A 23,230-nucleotide genomic window follows, 5' to 3' on the forward strand; every position below is an offset into this window, starting at 1 on the left:
AAAAAATAACCAACTGGCTCTAACTAATATAGCTAGGGATGTCGAAAGATCTCCACAGGGAGATGGGAAAATGACAGCTTTGTCTAAGTTCGTCACGGTAACCAACTTGGGGGTTTTGATTTGATTGTTCTAAACTAAAAGGATTAAGAAAGAGAAAAAGATTAAGAGAATAAAAATTAAGCAATTAAGGGAAAAGCAGCTAAGACAATCGGTTCACCATGATTATTCAGTCAAGCAATCTAAGTCTCAGGTCAATGCAAGTATATTCTATGGGGCAGTGAATATCTCCTTCTGGTCTCAATTCGCCCTAAAGCACAAATAGCTTAGCTTCCGCCCTCACTACGGTGCCCTAATGTTCGCTACGAGTCTCACCCTTTCCAACCTTCTGGTCCACGTCAAGGTTTACTACGATAAATTGACTAATTGCGTCGACTCAATTCGACAGAAACAATTAACTGTAGCGATTAACAACAAAGATTACACAAGCATTAACCTAATATGGCGATAACTATTCCTTCATAATCATGGATTCCCTAGTCTTAGCAAGAGGGAATTAGCAACACATCATTATCGTCTCAACAACAATAATATATAGACAATCGGAATTAAACATGATAATAATGAAAATAAAGAGATGGAATAAAGCAATAATAAAAGTAATAATAGAAAGGAATGAATTCAAATAACAATTATGATTAAGAAATTAAAAAGGAATAATAATACCGTTTCCAAGTCTGAATCCGAGTAGAAAAGAGCAAAGAAGAGGGAAGCAAAGAGTAAGATCAAAGAGAGGTCAGTGAGGAAGAGTTACGCAGTCTACTCCTTTTAGTAGCACATGAAAATCTCCCCCTTAAACCTAATCCAAAGCCTAATTACAAAAACCCATACGAAAATAGGCGGAAAAATACAAATACAAGGCAAACCACTCGATCGAGTGGAATAAAACCGCTCGATCGAGTAAACTAAGCAAAATTCCCCTCGATCGAGTAGAAATACTACTCGATCGAGTAACTCCTTGTTGTGGCCTGCTCGATCGACTAGATAAACAACTCGATCGAGTGATCTTCATGGTATAAAGCATTCGATCGACTAGATAAGTGGTCGATCGAGCTATATTAGCACACAAGGCACTTCGTCACCTTCCGAAATCAGCTCACGCGTCTTCAAAGTGATACATTCCAAGCTCCGGCTCCTTGTTCTCCATAAATATATGCAAAAGAGGCGAGTTTGGGCTCGATATATCTCCTCTTTGGTCTATACCTGCAATTTACACAAGACAAACCAAAGTAGACTATTCGGGGGTATTTGTAGCTAAATGCCACGTAAAATAATACAGAAATACGTGTAAAAATGAGGTAAAAACCTTATATAAAACACACGCATCAAATCTCCCTAAACCAAACCTTTGCTTGTCCCCAAGCAAACTATGAATGCAACTAAGAGTAAACAGTGGAACGGCACCAACGCATCAGGTACAAATCATTCGCCAAAACCAGTTTAATGCAACAACTAACAAAGTGGCAAGCGATAAATGCAAACGAGTTAAATCAATGTTTCAAACTAACTGAACCATCGACCTTGCAAGACTCAAAGATATCGGACTCTCACAGGTCGCTCATCACTCAAATTTAGGCACATGGTGAGTATATATGTGAGAGATAGAAAGAAGTAAAGACACTCACCTAACTCGACCTATAAGAACATGCATGCAGTTAACATGAATAAAGTCTCTACAACCGTACTTATGCATTCCAACCAAACTAATGACGAAGACACATGCCGAGGATTTACATTTGGGTAAGTGAGGTAATGGGTAAGAAGGGGCTAGGATGAATTTGGAAATGTGGAGTTAATAGCCAAACTAGCAACACGGATCCAAATTATGAAACTGCATCCCAACTTCGTACTCAATATAACAATACAGAACGGTGCAAATTCGATGCAATCAACTCACAAAACACCATAAACTTGTCAACTCCCCATAAAATATAAATAAGCTATGGGAGTGAAAATCATCTATACAATTTTTCATCTTTCGCATATGATTTTTCTTTCTTTCTACTCCTTTTTTTTTCATTTTCATTCATTTTTTTTTCTTTTCTTTTTTCACAACATTTTCTTTCTTTTCATTCCCTTCGATTCTTCCACCAACTTCTGAAATCAGCTATATAACCAGACTGCAGTAAAGCATTCCAAACAACTACACATCACTAGCTCGGCTAGGGTAGGCAAAATTATAGAATGTAGCTAATAGGACAAAAAGGCAATTTGGCTATGTGAGGCTCATGGGTAGAATGAAATAAAGGGAACTGCCTCTCCTACATGTGTCACCATCCACAGACCGAATGCATACAGGTATTAAGAAGACTAGACTCATGCTTATGCAAATTGATGTTACATGCCTTACAGAGAGTACTACTCACATCCTAAATGAAACCGGTCATGAATGTCACCAATTTATAAAGCCCTAACCTCAGAATGTATAGTAGCTTGCCAATATATGAGTCAAGTCTATTCGTTCAGAAAAGAGAGAAACAAAAACTCGTAGATCATGCACATTATCATGCCAACTAAATATCAAGAATATGCAGGGCTAAGGTAGGGATTCAATGTAACGTCAAAGTTCAAACGTTCCGACTCAAATAAACGTGCAAATTTTGAAAATTATGTGATTTTATCTGTTTTTTTTTTTTTTTTTTGAATTTAAAAACAACAATGCATGCTAAAATGAGTAAACGTGCAAACGAAAATGCAAGAAAACATGCAGACACAGATATGGATGCATACCTCCCCAAACCAAACCGTACAATGCCCTCATTGTACCAAAAATAGGGAAAGAAATGCAAACTAAGGAGAAAAGGATAAGTGGAGTCGGGAAACTTACAAAACGTCATGAAGAGGGACCTCCCCAAACTGACCATGAACATGGGAGGTCATAAGAAGTCAATAAGAAGTTAAGCAGTAGCTCAACAGACGAAAAGTAGCATCTTGAAGATGAAACAGCTCAATCGAGTGGCTTGGAATAGCTCGATCGAGTGAAAGGGTGTCATAAAGTAAATTATTACTCGATCGAGTGATCGTGGATTTGCAGGTTGTCGATCGAGTATAGATGTTACTCGATCGAGTGATTATCAACTCAAATGTGCTCGATCGAGTTACTGCACCTGTAAAACACGAGTAAAGAGCAAGGGAAATACAAAGGACGCATAGTTCAGCATTTAAAGTTCAACAAAAAGCGAAATGCGAAGGAAAAATTTCAACAGAAATACAACAAAACTGTCTGGGTTGCCTCCCGGAGAGCGCAGGTTTAAGAGGTCCCGCACGACCTGTCTGGCATCAATTAACTGGCGCGTCAAGCTCGTCGAAGTACAAGACTTCAACACGATTGTCTGCTTTATTTGCTTCGTGATAATGCTTCACATATTGCCCATTCACCTTGAACCGGTTTCCCTCGGGGCTTTCTAGCTCAACGGATCCAAATTTAGTAACAGCTTTCACCGTATAAGGACCACTCGACCTGGACTTCAGCTTGCCAGGAAATAATCGCAGTCGAGCATTAAACAGCAACACCTTTTGCCCGACATGAAATTCTCGTGGTAGAATTCTTTTGTCATGCCATCTCTTCGTCTTTTCCTTGTAAATGCGCGAGCTGTCATAGGCATTAAGCCTAAACTCTTCCAATTCATCTAGCTGCAAAAGACGATTCTGACCACACAACTTAGGATCAAAGTTAAGCTCACGAATTGCCCACCAAGCCTTGCATTCCAACTCAACAGGTAAATGACAAGATTTCCCATAAACCAACCGATCGGTGTCTTAAAGGCAGTTCTCTAAGCCCATAATGTGTCTTCCAATTTAAAACTCCAGTCTTTCCGTGATTTAGAAACTACCTTAGACAGGATCTCTTTAATCTCGCGATTAGAGACCTCAACCTGACCACTAGTTTGGGGATGATACCCCAAACCACGCCGGTGTTGAACACCAACCTTAGACAGAATGGAAGTTAGTTTCTTCTCTTTAAAGTGCATTCCCCCATCACTAATGACGACCCTAGGGACACCAAATCGGGGAAATATGACCTTTTTAAACATTTTTATCATGGTCTTGGCATCACAATGAGGTGAGGCGATTGCCTCAACCCATTTCGACAAATAATCTATAGCTACTAAAATATACCTTTTACCTTTACTAGATGGGAACGGTCCTTGGAAATCAATGCCCCAGACATCGAAAACCTCGACCTCTAAGATACCATTTTGTGGCATCTCATGTCTCTTTGAAATATTCCCTGATCGTTGGTAGGCATCACAAGCTGAAACAAAAGCCTTAGCATCAGCAAACAAAGAAGGCCAGTAAAAACCAGACTGAAGTACCTTAGCCACGTTGCGCGATGGACCGTGGTGACCACCATAGGGAGTGGAGTGACAACCTTCCAGTACTACTTTGGTCTCCCACTACAGAATACATCGTCTACAGAGACCGTCTGCACATTCCTTAAACAAATAAGGATCATCCCAAAAATACTGCTTAGCGTATACAGAAAACGCTTCCTCTGCTGATGAGAAAGGTCAGGCGGCAGCTTGCCACTGACAACGTAATTAGCTATATCTACATACCAAGGTTCTTGGTTTACAATATAAGACAATACAACAAATAAAGAATCATCAGGAAAAGACTCATCAATAGGTAAAGAATCTTCCCCCTCTTGTCGCGACAGTCATGACAGATGATCAGCTACAACGTTCTCAGCTCCTTTCTTATCTTTAATCTGCAAATCAAACTCCTGGAGAAGGAGTATCCATCTCAATAGCCGTGGTTTAGCTTCCTTTTTAGCAAGGAGATGCCTCAGAGCTGCGTGGTCAGTAAAACAGTAACTTCTGATCCAATCAAATAAGAACGAAATTTCTCTAAGGCATAAACTAGAGCTAGCAGTTCTTTTCCAGTGGTGGTGTACTTCAATTGAGCCTCATCCAGAGTTCGGCTCACATAGTATATTGCATTTAAAGCTTTATCTTTCCGTTGGCCTAACACCGCTCCTAGTGCATAATCACTGGCATCACACACTATCTCTAACGGCAAGTCCCAGTCGGGAGGTTGTATGATCGGCGCAGATACGAAAGCCTGCTTTAACCAGGTTAAAAGCAGAAAGACACTCGTCAATAAATACAAAGGGGCATCCTTAACCAGCAGCTGTGTAAGTGGTTTAGCAATTTTTGAAAAATCCTTAATAAACCGGCGATAAAAGCCGGCGTGACCAAGGAAGCTTCTCACTCCTTTAACATTAACAGGAGGAGGTAATTGCTGAATCACTTTCACTTTTGCTTTATCAACTTCTATTTCCCTATCAGAAACTAAGTGCCCTAAGACAACTCCCTCGTTGACCATGAAATGGCACTTCTCCCAGTTAAGCATGAGATTAACCTCAATGCAGCGCTGCAACACTTTATCAAGGTTAGTCAGACAGTTAGAAAAATCACTTCCATAAACACTGAAATCGTCCATGAAAACTTCCATGATAGACTCAATATACTCTGAAAATATCCCTATCATGCACCTTTGGAAGGTGACAGGGGCATTACATAAACCAAAAGGCATCCTGCGATAAGCAAACACGCCCTGAGGACAAGTAAACGTAGTCTTAGCTTGATCGTCTGGGTGAATAGGGATCTGAAAAAACCCTGAATACTCGTCTAAATAGCAGAAAAACTTATGAGAAGCTATCCTTTCTACCATTTGATCAATAAAATGAAGGGGAACGTGATCTTTCTTGGTGGCGGCATTCAGCTGTCTGTAATCTATACACATCCGCCAACCAGTCACTACTCTAGTAGGTATTAACTCATTTTTGTCATTCTTAACCACGGTGGTCCCTCCTTTATTAGGGACTACCTGCACTGGAATGACCCACTTAAAATGACCAACAGAATACATAATACCTGCGCGTCGAGCAACTTTATTACCTCAGCCATCACAACATCTTGCATCTTCTGGTTCAGCCGGCGCTGGACCTGTCTGCAAGGTTTGTGATCTTCCTCCAGCTCTATCCTGTGCATACAAATATCGGGACTAATTCCCTTGATATCGTCCAAGGAATAACCCAAAGCCTTCCTATTTTTCTTAAGCACAACTAACAAGGAAGTCAGCTGATCATTATCAAGCTTAGCACTAACAATGACTGGATGTTGCTCAGTATCATCTAAGAAAACATATTTTAGATGAGAGGGAAGAGGCTTACGCTCAGGCACCTTTACCTCAATGGAGCAAAGGGTGCTGATCATCTGTTCCACTTGCTCTCCCTCAGCGTCGGTGAGTTCACGCTCATCTAAATCATTCTTAAGCAAATCCAACACAGCATCATCGTCATCTGGGTTATCTGCACACTCATCCAAAAGCATAAGAGCCTCTAGTAGGTCCTTTATAAAAGAACCCGCCCAGAAGTCATAAATAGACTCGTCAATAATATCGACAGAATAACATATATCCTCTATCATTGGCCGGGCCAAAGTGCTAGGCAGACTGAAAGTAATCGCGTCATCCCCTACTGCAAGAGTCAAACGCCCTTGTTTGACATCAATAATGGCCCCAGTCGTACAAAGGAACGGTCTTCCTAATATAATCGGGGTCCGGTGTCCTCAGCTATGTCTAGGACAATAAAATCTACTGGTATAAAGAGCTTGCCTATTTTCACAGGCACGTCCTCTAAGACACCCAGGGGTCGCCTAACAGATCTATCGGCCATCTGTAGGGTAATGTTAGTCAATTTAAGATGACCCATATTCAATTTCTTGCAGATAGATAAGGGCATGACACTGACGCTGGCTCCTAAATCACAAGAGACTTATCAATAACTACATTGCCTATAACATAAGTGATAGAGAAGCTACCCGGGTCCTTCATTTTAGGTGGAGCCTTATTTAAAAGTAAATTACTAGACTCTTCCAAAAATGAAACGGTCTCGAATTCACTTAGCTCTCTCTTACGCGTCACAATATCTTTCATGAATTTAGCGTAAGTAGGTACCTGGGTAATAAGTTCGGTAAAAGGGACCGTTACCTGGAGATTCTTCACAACGTCCATAAACTTACCGTACTGTCGCTCGACCTTCGCGTCCTTCAGACGACTTGGGAAGGGTACTCTGGTAGCAATGAGTGGACCCGCAACTTTATCTTTACCTTTATCAGCACATGACGTCTTCACAGTAGGGGAAGATGACACAGTAGCGGAATTAGATGTCAAAATAGGATCTCCGCTGGCTCTGGCACTCGATCGATCACTTTTTTCACTCGATCGAGTGGTTTTATCTTGGAAATTACTCGATCGAGCTATTCGAACCACTCGATCGAGCTCTTGGATTTCTGACTCACTCGATCGAGTACAATTTTCACTCGATCGAGTGACTTCATCTGCTAAACTGTTCGATCGAGAAGAATTCATTGGTCGATCGAGTTCTTCAAATTGAGCACTACTCGATCGAGTAGTATTTATACTCGATCGACCATCTTGATGGAAAATTTCACTCGATCGAGTAGTATTTTCATTCGATCGAGTGCCAGGACAATATACAGCAGGGATATCGTCCGTATACTCGTCTAGCTCTTCTTCCGGGGCATTATCAGCTGTCACAACCCCGTCTCTCGGCATTTTTGGCCCCTCATAAGCAAGGCCACTTCGGAGATTGATGGCATTAACTAGGTCGCATGTCGGTGGATGGTTAGCTTGGTCTTTCGCGAGTGTCAATTGTGCGACTTGTTCTCTTAACTCCACGATAACAGTTTCATTCTTGCTGCATTTCTCCCCAAACGGTTGTGTAAAGTTCAACATCAAGGATTTCAGTTCGGCAATTTTCTCGTTTGTAGAAGGGGGTTTGGCTGCGGCATTGGCGTAGAAAGAGTAGAAATATTTGTCATTTCCTCATATAATTAAGAAAAAGGAACTCCTTGCCTGTATTTCTGATAAGCAAGGACGCGCTCTATTCTCGCCATACAATCAATGGGGTCATGCCTCTCCATGCCGCATCTACCGCATATCTCTTCATGCTCAGTAATTGCACAAACTTGTGCACTCTCACCCATAACCTCCGTAATCTCCACGTTACCTAAACTTTTGCTAGGACTCTCCACTTCAGCTGCTACCAACTCGTTGACTTGCCCACTCCCTCAGGGATTTCCATATTCGGCAACATGGATAGCCATCTCCTCAATAAGACGCCACCCTTGATCATCCTCCACGTTTTTTGTGAATCTCCCCTTAACTACACTATCAAGGATAGCTCTCTGGTTTCGATATAACCCGTTGTAAAACTGGGTACATAGGAACCAACGCTTGAAACCGTGATGAGGCACAAAACGGACGAGCTTCTTGAACCTAGTCCAAGCCCCATCCAAGTCTTCGGTGGGCAATTGCTCAAAAGAAGTAATCTGAGCTCTCAAAGCATTAGTGCGCTGTGGTGGAAAATATCGCCTGTAAAAGGCTAAAGCAAGAGAACTCCAGTCGGTTACACCGGCTGCTTCCCTATCTAAATCCCTCAACCATTCTCGGGCATCATCAGCTAAAGAAAAGGGAAAGAGAACTCCCTTCACTTTGTCCTGTGTCACCCCAGCAGCAAGAGGAATGGTAGAACAATACTCTGTAAATAGCTCTATATGCCTGCATGGATCTTCTTCGGGTACCCCCCTAAAGAGATTTCTCTCGACGAGATGTATGTAGGATGGGTGGATTCCAAAGGTTCCCGATTCAGTAGTGGGTAGTAAGAAACCTTTTGGAAGGGAATCCACGTTAGGCTCTAAATGGCTGGCTATATTCGGCATTCTAGCAGATAGAATTTACAAAGCAGAGCAGGTGCGACGATGTTCTCTTATAGAACAGATTACCTGCAACTAATCAAAAACTTTTGCAAAAATGAGATCAGTCTCAAGGAAAAGGTTCCTTGAGATGAAAGACAAACTTAAATAAAGCAACAAAATTGGGCCACCTCCCCGGCAACGGCGCCAAAATTTGACAGGGCAGTCGTATACCTATCAAAAATAACCAACTGGCTCTAACTAATATAGCTAGGGAAGTCGGGTCGATCTCCACAGGGAGATGGGAAAATGTCAACTTTGTCTAAGTTCGTCACGGTAACCAACTTGGGGGTTTTGATAAGAGAAAAAGGGTAGGAGAATAAAGATTAAGCAATTAAGGGAAAAGCAGCTAAGATAATCGGTTCTTCATGATAATTCAGTCAAGCAATCTAGGTCTCAGGTCAATGCAAGTATATTCTATGGGGCAGTGAATATCTCCTTCCGGTCTCAATTCGCCCTAAAGCACAAATAGCTTAGCTTCCGCCCTCACTACGGTGCCCTAATGTTCGCTACGAGTCTCACCCTTTCCAACCTTCCGGTCCAGGTCAAGGTTTACTACGATAAATTGACTAATTGCATCGACTCAATTAGACAGAAACAATTAACTGTAGCGATTAACAACAAAGACTACACAAGCATTAACCTAATATAGCGATAACTATTCCTTCATAATCATGGATTCCCTAGTCTTAGCAAGAGGGAATTAGCTAGACATCATTATCGACTCAACAACAATAATATGTAGACAATCGGAATTAAACATGATAATAATGAAAATAAAGAGATGGAATAAAGCAATAATAAAATTAATAATAGAGAGGAATGAATTCAAATAACAATTATGATTAAGAATTAAAAAGGAATAATAATACCGTTTCCAAGTCTAAATCCGAGTAGAAAAGAGTAAAGAAGAGGGAAGCAGAGAGTAAGATCAAGGAGAGGTCAGTGACGAAGAGTTACGCAGTCTACTCCTTTTAGTAGCACACGAAAATCTCCCCCTTAAACCTAATCTAAAGCCTAATTACAAAAGCCCATACGAAAATAGGCGGAAAAATACAAATACAAGGCAACCCACTCGATCGAGTGGAATAAAACCGCTCGATCGAGTAAACTAAACAAAATTCCCCTCGATCGAGTAGAAATACTACTCGATCGAGTAACTCCTTAGTGTGGCCTGCTCGATCGAGTAGATAAACATCTCGATCGAGTGATCTTCATGGTATAAAGCATTCGATCGACTAGATAAGTGGTCGATCGAGCTATATTAGCACATGAGGCACTTCGTCACCTTCCAAAATCAGCTCACGCGTCTTCAAAGTGATAGATTCCAAGCTCCGGCTCATTGTTCTCCATAAATATATGCAAAAGAGGCGAGTTTGGGCTCGATTTATCTCCTCTTTGGTCTATACCTGCAATTTACACAAGACAAACCAAAGTAGACTATTCGGGGATATTTGTAGCTAAATGCCACGTATAATAGTACAGAAATGCGTGTAAAAATGAGGTAAAAACCTTATATAAAACACACACATCACTACCCCTACACACTCATCGAGTATGATGCTACTGCTCGCGTTCTTCAAATGGAAGAACATAATTCGTTCTTCAAGTGGATGAACATAATTCGTTCTTCAATGTAACATGTTTCATATTCAACAGTAGCAATATTACTTTTTCGAGGGAGTTTGAGTATTACTTTTGAATTTTTCTTGATTATGTTAAAAATTTGAGTCGATTCATTTTCTTTCATAGTCCATGGAACGAAATTTTATGTGTCAAGAAAATCAACTCACGGTTTAAATGTAGGTTGGTTTGCTTAATAAAATCAAAAATCCAAAAAATCCAAATAAATCAAAAAATCCAAATAAATCAAAAAACGCAAATAAATCATTCATTTCTCTCTTCCTCATTCACCACCACCCACCGCTATCCCACCAGACACCACCCACCGCCCACCTCCACCGCCACCTCCACCTCCAACACCGCCGTCGATAGGGCTGAGCACAAAAAACCGAACCGCATTTTTAAACCGAAACCGGACCGAAACCCGAATAATGGAGACCGAAAAATTCGGGTTTTTTCCGGTGCGGAGCCCGAACCGAATTTTTAAGCATAAATGAGGTGCGAGTGCGGGTCTAAATAAAATCAAACCGGAGACCGCTTTTAAAACCGGATTGACGTTTTTCTCAAAAATATAATTTCATCTATGAATTAAACACACCCAAGCCAAGACTTAAGCCCAAAACATCAAAACGCTATTTCTTTATGAAGTAATTTTAGATGTGTGACTCTTTAATTGTAGTTTTGAACATTATTTACATGTCTATGACTCTTTGAACTTTAATATGTATGACTTTTTTATGAAGTAATTTTAACATTTGACCACCAATGTCTTCAAAAGTCAAATTGGCAGCATGTTTATTGTGTCATTCAAGAGCATTCAACCAAAAACCGGGTTCGAAAACCGGTTCGGGTAACCGGTTTTCAAATCCGGTTTGAAAATTTCACAAAAACCGGTTACCCGGATTAAAAGAGGTGCGGGTGAGGTTTAAGAAATTTAAGGTTTTTAAAACCGGGGACCGAACCGGTTTGCAAAACCGGGCCGGGTAACCGGTTTTGCTCAACCCTAGCCGTCGATAAATTATATAAATTCGTTTTTTTTCCAGATTTTGCGTCTCGGTTTTTTCGTCACTTTTTTTTTTTTTTCAGATTTTGTGTTAAATTCGTTGTTTGGGGTCGGTTTATTCTATTTGTTAATTTTTGTTAGTTTTTGTTGTTATTTATTATTTTCAAATCTCTTCTTGTTATACGTTTTTTTTTAAATTTCGGGTTTTAAATATCGTTTTTTTTATGATATACTTTTTTTCATCTAAGATCTACTAAAATATTTTTCATAAAATTTGTGGTTAATATTTTTATATAAAAATGAAAAAAAATGACTAAAGTATACACAGTTATAGACAAAAGTTATACAAAAATGGTCTAAAGCCATACAAAAATTGACTAAAGTTATACAAATAAGGACTAAAGTTATACAAAAATTGACTAGAGTTATACAAATATGGATTAAAGTTATACAAATAAGGACTAAAGCTAAAGTTATACAAATATGGACTAAAGTTATACAAATAAGGACTAAAGTTATACAAAAATTGACTAAAGTTATACAAAAATGGACTAAAGTTATACAAAAATGGCCTAAAGTTATACAAAAATGGCCTAAAGTTATACAAATAAGGACTAAAGTTATACAAATAAGGACAAAAGTTATACAAAAATGGACTAAAATTATACAAAAATGGACTAAAGTTATACAAATAAGGACTAAAGTTATACATATTTAGTCCATATTTGTATAACTTTAGTCCATATTTGTATAACTTTAGTCCATGTTTGTATAACTGTAGTCTTTTTTTGTATAACTTTAGTCCATTTTTGTATAACTTTAGTCTTTATTTGTATAACTTTAGTTCATATTGGTATAACTTTAGTCCATTTTTGTATAACTTTAGTTCAGTTTTGTATAACTTTACTCCATATTTGTATAACTTTAGTCCATTTTTGTATAAAATTATGTAACTTTAGTAAAAAAATTGTGCAACATTAGCCGTAAATAGTACAACTTTAGTCCATAATAGTATAACTTCAGTCATTTTTTGTATAACTTTAGTCCAAATTTGTAGAACTTTAGTCAAAAATTGTATAACTTTAGTTCATAATAGTATAACTTTAGTCTAAATTTGTGTAACTTTAGTCAAAAATTGTATAACTTTAGTGCATAATAGTATAACTTCAGTTATTTTTTGTATAACTTTAGTAAAAATTTGTATAATTTTAGTCCAAAATTGTATAACTTATACAAATTTGTCAGTGAAGTTGCATTGTATAACTTCAGGCATTTTTTGTATAACTTTAGTCCAAATTTGTATAACTTTAGTTCAAAATTGTATAACTTTAGGAATATAAATTCAGATTTGAAACCAACACAATAAGAAGATGAGATTAAAGTTACTTTAGTCATATAGTCTGTAACTTTAATGTTTGAAGTGTATAACTTTAGTCGTAAATAGTGTAACTTTAGTAGTAGATAGTATAACTTTAGTTGTATTTACATATAGTTTTGAAAATTCAAAATAAAAAAAGTGATGAAAGTTGAGAAGAAGAAAACTAGTTCTGAAAACTAATAATAAAAAAATAACCAAATAACAATAACAAAAAAAAAACCATAATAACAAAAACCAAAAAAACCCGTAATAACAAAAACCCGTTAATCTAACAAAAAAACTCGTAAATCTAACAAAAATACCAAATATAAAAAAAACCAAATAACAATAACAAAAAAAAAAAACAAATAACAAAATCATGATTCATCAAAAAAAATTAACAATGAAAAATTTATATATCGAGTGTATAACTTTAATGCACGCAGTGTATAACTTTAATGCACAATATGTATAACTTTAGTCCAAAATTTGTGTAACTACAATTTTTACAATGTATAACTTTAGAGGTTAATAGTATGAATGAGCCATGACAATAACAAATTATATACATAAATAAAAAAGGTAAATCTGAAAAAAAAAATCAAATAACAATAACAACCAAATAACAAAATAAAAAAAATATAACAAAAACAAAGATTGAATCTGAAAACAAAAACAAAAATAACAAAAACCAAAATAACAAAAATAACCTAATAAAAAAAATAACAAATAACAAATAACAAATAACAAAAACAAACAAAGAAAAAGTGAATCTGAAAAAATGACATTATAATCCCTAACTGACATGATGAAACTAATAGTCTTAACAAATTAGCATATAGTTCAGTTAAATAAATCGAAAAGAAAAAGCTTTAAACAAAAGAAAAAGCTTTAAACAACAGAAAAAGCTTTAAAGAACAAAAAATGAAGAACAAAGTGAATCTGGGACGGAGGTGAGGCTTGAATGGTGGCGGCGGGAATGTGGTGGTGGGGTTTTTGTCGTGGGTTTTTATCGTGGGTTTGTTGTGGGATGGTGGTGGTGTGTTGGGGGTGGTGTAGATCTGGCAGAGGAGGAAGGCATTGATGCGGTGGAGGTAGGCGGCAGTGGTGGTGGTGGAATAATGAGGGAATAATGACGGGGGAGTAGGGCGGGAACTGGTGGTCTGCTGCGGGAGTTGGTGGGTCCGGTGGTCACGGCGTGAAGGGGTGGCGGTTGGCAGGTGTGGCGGTTGTGGTTCGTGGCAGGTGTGGTCGGGTGTGGTGGTGGTAAGGGAGGGTGTGGTCGGGTGTGGTGGTGGGTAAGGGAGGCAGTTTTACAAATTTTGTTTTGGTTTTTGATGGGTTTTTTTTTTTGGTTTTTTTTGTTTGATTTTGTTTTGTTTTGTTTTGTGAGAGAAAAAAAAGAGAGATAATGAGGGAATGTGAGAAGTGAGAAGTGAGAGAGAAGAATAATGAGGAAGTGAGTAGGGAGATTAGAATGTGGAAGAAGTTGTACATAATTAGAAGGAGTTATACATAATTAGGGAGGGAGAATAGGGAGGGAGATTTGTGACCCTTAAATGAGATGTAATCTCATCCCTTCATTTCCCTCATTCAAAGGCTCTTATGAGGACTTAGGGACTAAATATATATCATGACCTTACTAGAACCCTTCTATATATATATATATATATATATATATATATATATATATATATATATATCAATACTATATATTAAATCCAGAAACCAAGGGACTTCAATGTAATTAAAGAAAGTTATACAAATTAATTATACTATATAGTTTTAAATCACTAGCACCGTGTGATGGACCCGATTAAGGGATCTCAATGCAAATATTATATAGTTTGGGTTAAAATTAAATCATATAGAAGCTTGGTAATTTTCCTAAACATTTGTAAGATACTAAAACATGGTCAATTTCCTTAAAATAAAATAATTAATTAAGATGGTCAATTTCCTTAAAATAAAATAATTAATTAAGATGCTCAATTTCAAGGAGATTAAAAGAAAGAAGATGCTTGGTAATTTTCCTAAATATTTATAGAAGACTAGAAGATGATCAATTTTCTTAAAATAAAATAATTAATTTGTATAAACATGCACACTTATTGTATTAATTATTATCATCATAAAATGATATATTAAATTTAAAATCTATGCAATTTTATTAAACTTTATAGTTTATTAGATGTATAGAGATGTTAAATATTTTAACATACAAAAATATAATAAGTAGGTTATAAATTACAGTATAATTAATTTGTATAGATTTATTTAATTACATTGAAATCCCTTGGTTTCTGGAATTAATATATAGTATTGATTGCATAATTCTTTCGATTTTATTTAATGCATATATGTAATATATTTATATAAATATATAATCTCTTAAAATTGCATGACTAAGTAGTAAAAGTAATTTCGTCAGTAAAAAAAAGAATTGTAGTAACATTGGATATAGTTATATGATAGTAATCACTCATTTAAATACTAAAAGTAACAATATTATCAGCGAGATTAGTGAAAGTGGTAGAAACAACAACGTGAGTAGTGAAATAATCAATATTAATGTGGCAATAATGAAAGTAATAATAATTACGGCGGGAGTAGTGAAATTATTAATATTAATGCGGCAGTAGTGACAGTAACAATGATTACGGCGGGAGTAGTGAAAGTAACAATGATTACGGGCAAGTAGTGAAATGTTATTATTATTGTTTCATTAATAAGAGTAAAATATTAATAGCGGGAGTAGTGAATTTGTCTCAAAATTTATTTCATCGTAATTTTAGGATATAAATAGAAAAATATATTAATAATAAATTTATGGGGTATGCAACTTTAAGTAATTTTATTTAATGAAAAAAAAATTAATGGTAAATACAAGTAGCCCGGGCGAAGCCGGGCATCAATACTAGTATATATGAAATCAAGATTCCACTAACTTTCTAAATTTAGTGGAAGTCAACTTAGGAAAGAATGGAACACCATGCACGAAAACTGAACCTGACATCAGAACTGTGTGCAACCCGCATAGACCCAACGCGTGTCTCGCGAGGAGCTCGCTATGATCAACTTGCTTTAAAATTTGTTCCTTAGTTTATTTGTTTCTATAATCAAACTCCAGTGACATACAAGTCACATACTAACGCTATGTGTATAGTTACTTATTTAGTTATTTAGTAGATGCAGAATATAACTTCTCATTAATCAAATTTTTTAAATGCAGAATGTAACATTTCTATGTATTGTGGCTGTCGGAGCTTGGATTGTCAATTTTTTAGGTCGGTAAGTCATTATGTCATTTGTCTAAACGGAACAATAAATAATAGAATATCTTCGATAATAGTCTACTAATATAATTTAGTTACCTTCATAACAATATTATTTACTCCTTTTAGTGTGTTTGTGTTTATTTACAGAGGGGTATTGTTGGACAAGGACAGCAGAGAGACAAACAACACGAATGAGACATAGATACTTGAAAGCAGTGTTAAGGCAAGATGTTAGCTTCTTCGGAAAATTCACGTGGTACCCTCGAACTTTGCCATTTTGCACGTGGTACCCAACTTTTTAAGTTTGTGCACATGATATCCTTGGGTTTTCACTTTCAAGCACAATGTGCCCTCTTTATCGTTCTTAAAATTTTTGATTGAGCATAAATCATAGACCAGAAATCGAAATTGACTAATTTTTTTTTTTCAAATTGATTACCTCTTCGAGATCTATAAATTGATTAAACAAAAATGGTCATTAGGAAATTAAGATCGAAGATAGGGTTGATTTGAGATTTTCTTTAAAAAAAACCCTATAAAATGTCAGTCGACAATTTTTTTTTCTCAAATCGTAGATTATGACGAGATAATCATTTTAGGAAAAAAAATTGGACGATTCCGAATTCCGATCTAGGAGTTATGCGCAATTGAGTTTTTTTATAGCGACAAAAAGGTTATGTTGTGCATGAAAATCAAACATGGAGGGTATTATGTACACAAACTTAAAAATTTGGGTACCACGTGCAAAATGACAAAATTCGAGGATACCACGTGAATTTTCCGTAGCTTCTTTGATATGCAAGTTGCTACCACATTTGAGGTTGTCACAAATGTTACCAGCGATAGCCTTATTATTCAACAAGTCATCGCTGAAAAGGTTAGGCCACTTCTTATGATCAATTAAGATATTAGTTATTCTCGTATAAGATTGTCTTATACTCTGTATAAATTTATGTAAAACTAATTTAATCATTCAAAAATCATGAGCCATTCACTATTAGTGATTTAATAAATCTGTTTTTCAAACTTACAATGTAAGAGTGCATTACCTAAGAATTTGTATAATTGACCTAACTGCATAATCTTACCAACGTCAAAAATGTTCATCTTCAACTTTAAAACTTTGAGCTGAATAATTATTTGGCAAACACCAACTGATATTCTGATTGATTCGTAAAACATAATTGGAAATTTCATAAATGGTAAAAATAATAATTAGTTATAATTTTGTTTTGTAAATTAAAGTGGGACAACTTAGGCAGTTGTTAATTCATATGAATTTTTTATATATTCAAAACTTCCTCATAGCTACCGTGTATCATTGTTTTCGTCATTGTTTGTATAGGTGCCACATTTTGTGATGAACTTGTCCACTTTCATTGGAAGCTACGTGACAGCATTTGTGTTAACATGGAGGTTAGCAATAGTTGGGGTCCCTTTTGTGCTCTTCCTCATCATTCCGGGCATAGTATATGGTCGGATATCCATGGACTTAGGAAAGAAGCTATCAATCGAATACAACAAGGCGGGGAGCATAGCAGAGCAGGCTATTTCGTCTATAAGAACGGTCTATGCCTTCGTTGGGGAGACCAAAACAATGGATAAGTTCTCAAAAACATTAGACGGCTCAATTAAGTTAGGTCTAAAACAAGGTTTGGCTAAAGAAATGGCTATTGGTAGCAATTGTGTGACATATATGATTTGGGCCTTTAATGCATGGTATGGAAGTAGGCTTGTCATGTATCATGGTGCAAAGGGAGGCACTGTCTTCCTTATGGTTATTAACCTTGCAACTGGTGGATTGTGAGTTTCCTTTGACGTTCCTACTTTTCCCTTGCTTTTGGCACTTTTTTATACATTAATATTTTCCTTCGTCCCGGTCATTTCTTTACCTTTGATTTTGGCACAAAGACTGAGGAAAGAGGAGATAACCAATTATTTGATGACAAGTGGATCAAATTATTCATAAAAACATTTCCAAATAAAGAGGTAAAACAATTGACGAGGACGAAGGGAATATAATTTCAATTTTAATAATTGAATATTTAAGCCCATACTTTGTAATTTTGCATCTCATCACCATAAATTAGTGCAAGTTAGGTTATATATTATCATTATTAATGTCTGATAATTCACATTTGTAGAGCTCTTGGGTCGAGTCTCTCTGACATTCAATACTTCTCAGAAGCAGCTTCGGCCGGTGAGAGAATACTGGAAATGATAAAAAGGATTCCGACAATCGATTCCGAAAACATCGAGGGTATAACAATTCAGAATGTTTTAGGAGAGGTTGAATTCAAGCATGTCCATTTTGCATACCCTACAAGACCAAGCTCAATCATTTTCAATGATTTCTCCCTCTTAATTTCGGCGAAAAAGACAACGGCGCTAGTTGGAAGAAGCGGGTCCGGAAAATCTACAACATTAGCTTTGCTACAAAGGTTTTATGACCCCATTCATGGGAAAATACTGTTAGATGGGGTGTCTATGGATACACTCCAACTCAAGTGGTTGAGGTCGCAGATGGCGCTGGTAAGCCAGGAGCCTGCTTTATTTGCCACAAGTATCATAGAGAATATTGTTTTTGGTAAAGAGAATGCTACAATGGATGAGGTTATTGATGCTGCCAAAGCAGCAAATATTCATGACTTCATTAACCAATTGCCACTAGGTTATGATACACAGGTATGTTTTGCTTATCCTACCACAAGTTTTTTTCTTATGCATATATTTAAAGAAATCGCCAAGTTAGGTTACAATTTAGGTTCGGGGTTCATGGGAAAAAGCAGTAGCGTTGGATGCATCCACCGTACATAAACCTGATACAAAAGAGCCTAAAGAGGGAGTGTTATCTCATACAAAGTCTCCATTTACAAGAACATGTATCTTTAAGATAACACTTGCCAAGAGCGTCAGGACAACATTTATAGACACTAAACCAAGTTTTTTTAAAACGGTTTTTCTAGGATTGCGGCCTTGTATTTTAAATAACTAACAGAATATGGCAGCATTAATTTGAAATCTACATTGGTGTAAACATGACATATAAACATTATAATAAGTAATGAGGTTAATAAGGCACTTAAATCATTTTATTAAAGGTATATGACGATCCAATTTAGTAAGACAAAAACCTTGTCTTTAATAGGCATTACATTTGTTCTTAAGCACACATTAGTGAAGAAAGATCAATTAGCAAACAGTGTAGAAACATTTTGATTTAAAATTAATCAAATTCTTGAAACTCACAACCACTATAATGGTATCAGGTTGGTGAAAGAGGTATGCAAATGTCAGGAGGGCAAAAACAAAGAATAGCCATAGCAAGGGCCATCATCAGAAAACCTTGCATCCTTCTCCTAGATGAGGCTACTAGCTCATTAGACTCCGAGTCCGAAAGGCTTGTCCAAGAAGCCCTTGATAATGTGATTGTTGGCCGAACCACAATAACGGTTGCCCACCGTCTCTCCACCATTAGAAATGCTAACATTATCGCCGTCATTGACAATGGATATGTTATGGAGCTTGGATCCCATGACACTTTAACTCAACAACAAGACGGGATTTATACTGCACTCCTCCAATTGCAGCAAACTAAGCCTGAATATCAAAAGCCCTTATTTAGTGAAAATTCTAATGAAATAAAAAGTCATCAAACACGACAATCTGATATCTTAGACATAAAAATTAGTCCAATTATTCCCACGGGAATCAAGGTTGAGACTAAAACGAGTGTACCATCATTTAGGAGACTATTAGCATTGAGCAAGCCCGAGTGGAAACATGCTAGTGTTGGGTGTGTTAATGCCATGTTATTTGGGGCAATTGAACCAGTTTATTCACTGGTGACGGGGATGATGTTGTCTTTGTTTTTTATACAAGATCATGATGAGATTAAGAGGAAAACGAAGATTTATGCGTTATGTTTTTTTGGATTCGGCGTGTTATCATTACTTACGGGTACAATTCTTCATTATAACTTTGCATATATGGGAGAGTATTTGACTAAAAGGGTTAGGGAAAGGATGCTTTCAAAAATGCTCACGTTTGAGGTAGGCTGGTTTGATCAACATCAGAATGCTACTGGTACTCTCTGTTCTAGGCTTTCTAAGGATGCAAATGTGGTAAGTTTTTCGTAAATCTTTTTTTTTTCGTAATGATAAAGTTGTACATATCCTTAATTCCTTATCTAATCTAGTTGATTTTTTTATGTGGTCATCAATGGCAGGTAAGGTCTCTTGTTGGAGATCGAATATCTCTTCTAGTACAAACTAGTTTAGCAGTAATCGTTGCTTTTACAATGGGATTAATAATTAACTGGAGGTTTGCTATAGTCATGATAGCTGCGCAACCTCTCTCCATTATATTATTCTATATAAGAAGGATTCTGATAAAAAGCATGTCTAGGAAGGCAGCGAAGTCCCATGATGAAAGCAGTAAGTTGGCTGCCGAAGCTGTGGGCAACTTCCGAATTATTGCTTCATTTTCGTCTCAAAATAAAATCCTAGGCATGCTCGAAAAACTCGAGGAAGGACCTCAAAAGGAGAGTATTCGACAATCATGGTATGCTGGTTTAGGGCTATCAACTACCCAAGGTGTTGGTACTGTTAGTAGGGCCATGATTTTGTGGTATGGTTGTAAACTTATTTCTCAAAATATTCTCACACCTAAGCAGTTGTTTGAGATCTTCATGATCCTGCTGGGTACCGGACGAGCCATTGCTGAGGCTGGGACCATGACCACAGACATAGCCAAGGGTGCAGAGGCCGTTAAATCAGTTTTTGCTATCTTCGACCGTTGTACAAGGATTGAGCCTAACGAGCCTAATGGGTGTAGACCGAGCAAAGTAATTGGGGACATAGAGTTCCAAGAAATTGATTTCATGTACCCCTCTAGGCCTAATGTGATGATTTTTAAGGACTTGTCACTTAGTCTTGAAGCGGGGAAATCAAGTGCTCTAGTAGGGCAAAGTGGTTCGGGTAAGTCGACAATTGTTAGCTTAATAGAAAGGTTCTATGATCCCTTTAATGGAGTGGTTAAAATCGACGGACGCGACATTAAAACATACAACCTTAAGTCTTTAAGGATGCAAATAGCCTTGGTGAGCCAAGAACCTACGTTATTTTCCGGTACCATAAAAGAGAACATTATATATGGAGCTAGTGATGACAATGTCGATGAATACGAAATTACAAAGGCAGCGAAGGCAGCAAATGCACATGATTTTATAAGTGGGCTAAAAGATGGGTATGATACATGGTGTGGTGATCGAGGAGTTCAATTATCAGGAGGACAAAAACAAAGGGTAGCAATTGCAAGGGCCATTTTACGAAACCCAGCAATTTTATTGCTAGACGAGGCCACGAGTGCGCTCGATAGTGAGTCTGAAAATATTGTACAAGATGCACTTGAAAGTTTGATGATAGGAAGAACAAGTGTTGTAGTAGCTCATAGGTTGAGTACTATACAAAATTGTGATTTGATTATTGTGTTGGATAATGGGAAAGTTGTGGAGAAAGGGAATCATTCATCTCTATTAGAAAAAGGTACAAGAGGTGCTTACTACTCATTAGTCAATACTCAAAGGCCTGCTCAAGTTACCGCATGTGAAAACAAATAATTGTATGTTATGAATATATAATGGGAATGGATCACTAGGAAACACAGACACTTTTACAATCTAGTTTGTCCACATTCGTCAGATACGACACTTAAACGACACTCGAGATATGTGTCAAGCACTTAACGAATTGTATCTAATTTTTTATTATTATTTTTAAATTTTGACAATTGAAGACATTTCATTTCAGCATAATATGGGTACCACATGATGTAATTTAAACACTTTTCTTGATAAATGATGATCATCTTTTGCATACATGACATATTTTCCGTATAAGTTGACATAATGACTTATTATTAATATGACCGTTAGGTTATAACTAATTAGCATATGCTAATAATTTGAATTTTATTTAAAAGTCAACATCAAGTAATCTTATTAAATTAAAATCATATTTTATTATAAGATGAAATATATATTTTAATAAATTTAAATAATGTGTTTTGTGTCATGCATTTTATGAGATGTTGTATCTCGTAAGGATGACAAATGGTAGAATGTCGATATGACCCTATAAGATCTAAATCTAGATTCTAGATCCTTAAGTCGTATAGGAAATCCAAATTAGGTTCATATCAATAGGATTTAAAATTCCCATATCCTTATCGAAATCCACAAGATTTAGACTTGATCTTGATCCGCCTCTTATTCTTTTAATAAGAAAAGACTCATTTCTTAAATATTAAAATATTAATTTTTGAATATTACACCAACTTTACATACTATTCTTTTACCTCAAATATTAAAATTAAAGTTTATAAAAAAATATATCAAAATAAAGTGTAATTTATTATAAAACATAAAAAGGGATATAGTTTCATTTTTTTTTAAAACTTAATTTATTCTTTAGAAAAATGAAATAAAAATGGATTTAAGGGTACAATTTGGATCTTCACCATATGATCCATATGTGGTTCCGTTCTACACATATGGATCCGACCCACCGGATCCAAAATATTGCGATCCAGATCTGCTTTGTTGGATGTTGATCCAAAGATCTAGGGAGGATCGTGGATCCCTTGTCATCCCTCGTATCACGTATCTGTTTCATGTTCATGTTTTTATCCGTCTCGGTTCTACCTAAATCACCATATGCTTTTTTAGGTGTATAGATGATGTAACGTGTCGTCAACGCTCTCAAACAATATTTATAATCTCAACAAAACTACTCTTAGTGGAGCGGTAAGTAGAGGTCGGTTCCCAAGGGACAGGTATTGAACTAAGCTATCAAATGCAAGTAGCTATGTCTTATGTCACAATTTGGTTTGAGTTGGGAATGTAGTCGAAACTACTAACAAAGTAAATGTAAAAAAACGGAAAGCAAAGCAAAATAAGTAAATGGGGATGTAAATAATTGGCTAAAGGCACTAGGGTGTCATGGTTCATAGGGGAATCATGATGAGATCACATAAATAGGTTACATAGATGCAAGCAATTTATTGTTGTAATGGAATCAAGTGTTGGAGCTTGTGTCCTCCACAAATTAGTGTGATAACATTTATAAAT

General features: G+C 36.5%; 1 protein-coding gene across 1 annotated transcript; it reads left to right on the forward strand.

Moving 5' to 3' along the window:
• The first annotated feature begins 16,890 nt into the window (after window positions 1-16,890).
• LOC141609745 (ABC transporter B family member 15-like) lies at window positions 16,891-21,979 on the forward strand. The gene is made up of 5 exons (XM_074428579.1): window positions 16,891-16,978; window positions 17,447-17,904; window positions 18,246-18,786; window positions 19,371-20,225; window positions 20,330-21,979. The coding sequence occupies exons 1-5, from the start codon at window positions 16,898-16,900 to the stop codon at window positions 21,719-21,721; spliced, it is 3,327 nt and encodes a 1,108-aa protein (XP_074284680.1). The 5' UTR covers window positions 16,891-16,897; the 3' UTR covers window positions 21,722-21,979.
• The last annotated feature ends 1,251 nt before the right edge of the window (window positions 21,980-23,230 follow it).

This window comes from Silene latifolia, chromosome 1 (genome assembly GCF_048544455.1).
Source record: "Silene latifolia isolate original U9 population chromosome 1, ASM4854445v1, whole genome shotgun sequence".
NCBI lineage: Eukaryota > Viridiplantae > Streptophyta > Magnoliopsida > Caryophyllales > Caryophyllaceae > Silene > Silene latifolia.

Bases quoted from the DNA above. Each gene is read 5' to 3' on its own strand.
- LOC141609745 (XM_074428579.1), top strand. From the start codon at position 16,898: ATGCAAGTTGCTACCACATTTGAGGTTGTCACAAATGTTACCAGCGAT. The intron at 16,979-17,446 runs GTTAGGCCACTT...TTGTTTGTATAG, and splicing joins AACAAGTCATCGCTGAAAAG to GTGCCACATTTTGTGATGAA. The intron at 17,905-18,245 runs GTGAGTTTCCTT...TCACATTTGTAG, and splicing joins AACCTTGCAACTGGTGGATT to AGCTCTTGGGTCGAGTCTCT.